Raw genomic sequence first — 3,221 nt, 5'->3', positions numbered from 1 at the left:
GCTTCATTTATTGTCAGAGCATTCTTTGGGTCATTTATCTGCTCTGATCACGACTTTATATTCATCACTTGAAATGCGGTTCAACGCCGTTTCGAATAGCTGGACCAAGGCATATTGTTCATGAAGTAGTTGGGGCAAGTCCGTTCTCTAGCTATAAAAATTCTACGTTTAGGCTTTCTGCGGATATATATATATATATTTATATATATATATATATATATATATACATATATTCCGCGTTAGTTAGTTTCCTGTTTAGCCAACTATATATATACATACTTATATATATATAAATATATTAAGTGCGTGATTAAAATGTACGAAATTAAAATGAAATTATCTGAATCATAAATTATAAACTGCAATTAAAATATACATAAAGACATTTGAAAAGCATAATATTATTAAAATGCTAAGTTTTGAATCACATTCCTCATATGTTGTTAACTACTAAAATACTCATCAGATTAAAGTTAGCAGGATATCAAATTAGCTTCTTTTTTTTTGCAAACTCATTTCATAGCATCCATGAGAGCTTTGTAGTAGTAGGAAACTCTAGTAAAGACACTGATTGGACAGTAATCTATCTTAGAGTCATCGCAGTAGCTGACTACTCCGATCTGAGTCCATTGAAACCGGGAGTTTCTGCACATCAGAGGTCCTCCGCTGTCACCCTTCAATTTGAGTATTGAATTATTTGCATCAATTTTTATTCACATTGAATTTTTAGTATTTTTCGTAGGTGTTAACGAACGCGCTTATGAATCTTTGCATCAGATTCATTGCATGGGATTGGCAAGGATTAATTTGTATTTAAAACATCCCTGCAACAAGAGAGCCAGAAACACTAACCATTACACTAATGGCATAGTCATTATCACCTGTTGACCATTCAAAATGATCGTTGTAATAAAGGAAATAATCTTATTTAGCAAATATAAATTTACGGAAATCATCTGTGAAAATGCGATTTTTTAATTGAAACAGTGAACTAAAAAAACAGTTAACAAAAATTCATTTTTTGTTTGTTCGTATGCTAATGTTAAAAATTAATTGAAATTTGTTAAAGGTAGGGGAGAAGGTAGTATTATGAAACGGGTTTGTAATATGAAACCGCAATTTTTTCCATGAAGATTTGTTATAACCTATCTATAATTGTTTTAATTATAAAGATTAAATAGTTTTTGTTTCCGAAGTTGTTCAAATATTTTGATAGGTAAGATTTAAATTTTTTGTATCTATATGAGTATATAATATATATAATTATTTATTTTGTTATTTAGTAGATATGTTAAACTTTAAAAGTTCTTCAATAGTTATTTAAAACAGATTGTTCCATAATACAACCTTTTATATTTTTTTAGGTATCATGCCGAGAAACAAAATGTGACCGCTTAAAAGGGGGTTACGACAGATAGAGGTAGAAAAGCCTTATCAGCTACTATCGTAACCAGTTCCCCATATAAGGCTGCCATCAAACGATAAAAAATCAGCTAAACCAATTTCGAAGAAAAAAGGGGACCACATCAAAATGCAGCCATCAGCAATAAAAAGCATGTGGATCAGCATCAGCTAGGAACAAGTAAACAATGTCTAATTTCTGAAAAATGTGAGAATGAAGATGAAACTTCAAACGATGAAAAAGATACCGAAAGTCTTATCTCATCTGGGAGCTCCAACACATTAGATCTTATTGGACAGGAAGTTCCAGAAGATAATGATGCAGACTGCTTATTTTGTGGTGAGACATTCAAAACATCAAAATCTGGAGAACATTGGGTGCAGTGTGTAATATGTCTAAAATGGGCTCATATGTTATGTAGTTGATGTGAAAAAGATATTTTCATCTGTGACTTTTGTTTGTAAAAACTCCTATAAAAATGTGTTTTATTTCTTATAATTTTTATTTAATTGATAAAAACAATTTGTTATGTTTAAAAGTATAAAACTATAATTATATGTAAAAATAAAAGAAATTGTTCTGAAAATAAAACATTTTTTTGTTCATTTCTACATTTATTCCATTTTACCACCCCAACTTCCAAAAACCATTTTTCGAGGTATGCTAACAAAAAATGTTTATCAAGGAGAAGTTTTATTCTTTACCAAAATTAGTCATAAAATATTATAAAATACATATTTGTTAGTTGTTTGGTAGACTAAGGGTCCAATAACTATTGTCTAAATATTTTTTTTGGACCAAGACATAAAGTGGTCCATATTACCACCTCTTCCCCTACACACATTAATCACAAATTCATTAAATTTACATAGAACGTCAGTTAAATCGTAGTATTTCAAAAATATTCAACGAATATCTTTAAATCGTTTCAAAAAAATAACCCAACCTCCATTGGATTGATTCCTCTGAATGCTGGCATGAGGCCGGCGCAAAATTGTTTCTCGTAAGTAACGTTAAACTCATTCTCACCCCTTTGAAGTATTTCAACGTAGCTGGCCAAACACTCGGAGTGAGTCATTACGTTCATCTTGCCTTGCAACAGCAACTGACTCGAAGATTTGCCGTCCGCTATGGGAAAGGTTAAAATGTACTGATAGCTTTAATGATTTTAGGAAAGTTTCTGTTTTTTATTCATTAATAAATTATAGTTTAGTTGCATACTAAAATGTTATAGTTTCTAGCTATTCCATAAACTATTCAAAAAGTTTAGTAATTTTATAATATTTTGTTGAAAAATTTTAAACATTTCACAAACCTGGATCAGTTTTCCCGTGCCCAGTAAGAACACAAACATCGTAGGCTTCGACGATATTGGGTTGAGCCAGGCAGATTGGTTGAACAGTTTTGTTGAATGTCAGCGGTTCACTAAGTTTAATCAAGGCTATATCGTTAGCCGCAACTGAGGAATTGTATTGAAACAACTTCACTTCATCGACTGTTAATTCTTTGAAGCGCTTGTCATATAGTCTGTTCGTTCCAACCTGGATGCGATACACACTTTTCGCCCACGGTTCATCTCTACGGCTTGAGAAAGCAAATTATTTCAAATGACCTTGCTATAAAACGCAGTATGATAGACTGTATTAAACGCCGAAATGAATTTTTTTATTTTAACAAGCGTTCGAATAACTTTCTAAATATAAATAATGAATCACTGAAAACAAAGAACAATTTATAAAACTACAAGAGGCAGTGAGCCGCGGTTAGGATCCATCTTTCGTTTAGGATAGTTCCTCCACAAGAAAACAGCGTGTCATAA

The 3,221-nt window shown here is 31.5% G+C and overlaps 1 protein-coding gene across 1 annotated transcript in view; it reads right to left on the bottom strand.

Moving 5' to 3' along the window:
* Nucleotides 1–512: 512 nt before the first annotated feature.
* HELRODRAFT_179263 (hypothetical protein) overlaps nucleotides 513–3,221 on the bottom strand; it is a gene marked incomplete at both ends in the record, with an annotated part of 8,390 nt that continues 5,681 nt past the window's right edge. Inside the window, 5 exons of the mRNA XM_009028114.1 lie at nucleotides 513–674; nucleotides 853–881; nucleotides 1,452–1,572; nucleotides 2,349–2,530; nucleotides 2,718–2,929. Coding sequence (XP_009026362.1) covers nucleotides 513–674; nucleotides 853–881; nucleotides 1,452–1,572; nucleotides 2,349–2,530; nucleotides 2,718–2,929 — 706 coding nt within the window. The remainder of the gene's footprint in view (nucleotides 675–852; nucleotides 882–1,451; nucleotides 1,573–2,348; nucleotides 2,531–2,717; nucleotides 2,930–3,221) is intronic.

Source organism: Helobdella robusta (assembly GCF_000326865.2).
Source record: "Helobdella robusta unplaced genomic scaffold HELROscaffold_53, whole genome shotgun sequence".
In the NCBI taxonomy this organism is placed as follows: Eukaryota; Metazoa; Annelida; class Clitellata; order Rhynchobdellida; family Glossiphoniidae; genus Helobdella; species Helobdella robusta.
The sequence above is the reverse complement of the archived record's forward strand: the minus strand, read 5'-3'. Positions and strand labels throughout refer to the sequence as shown.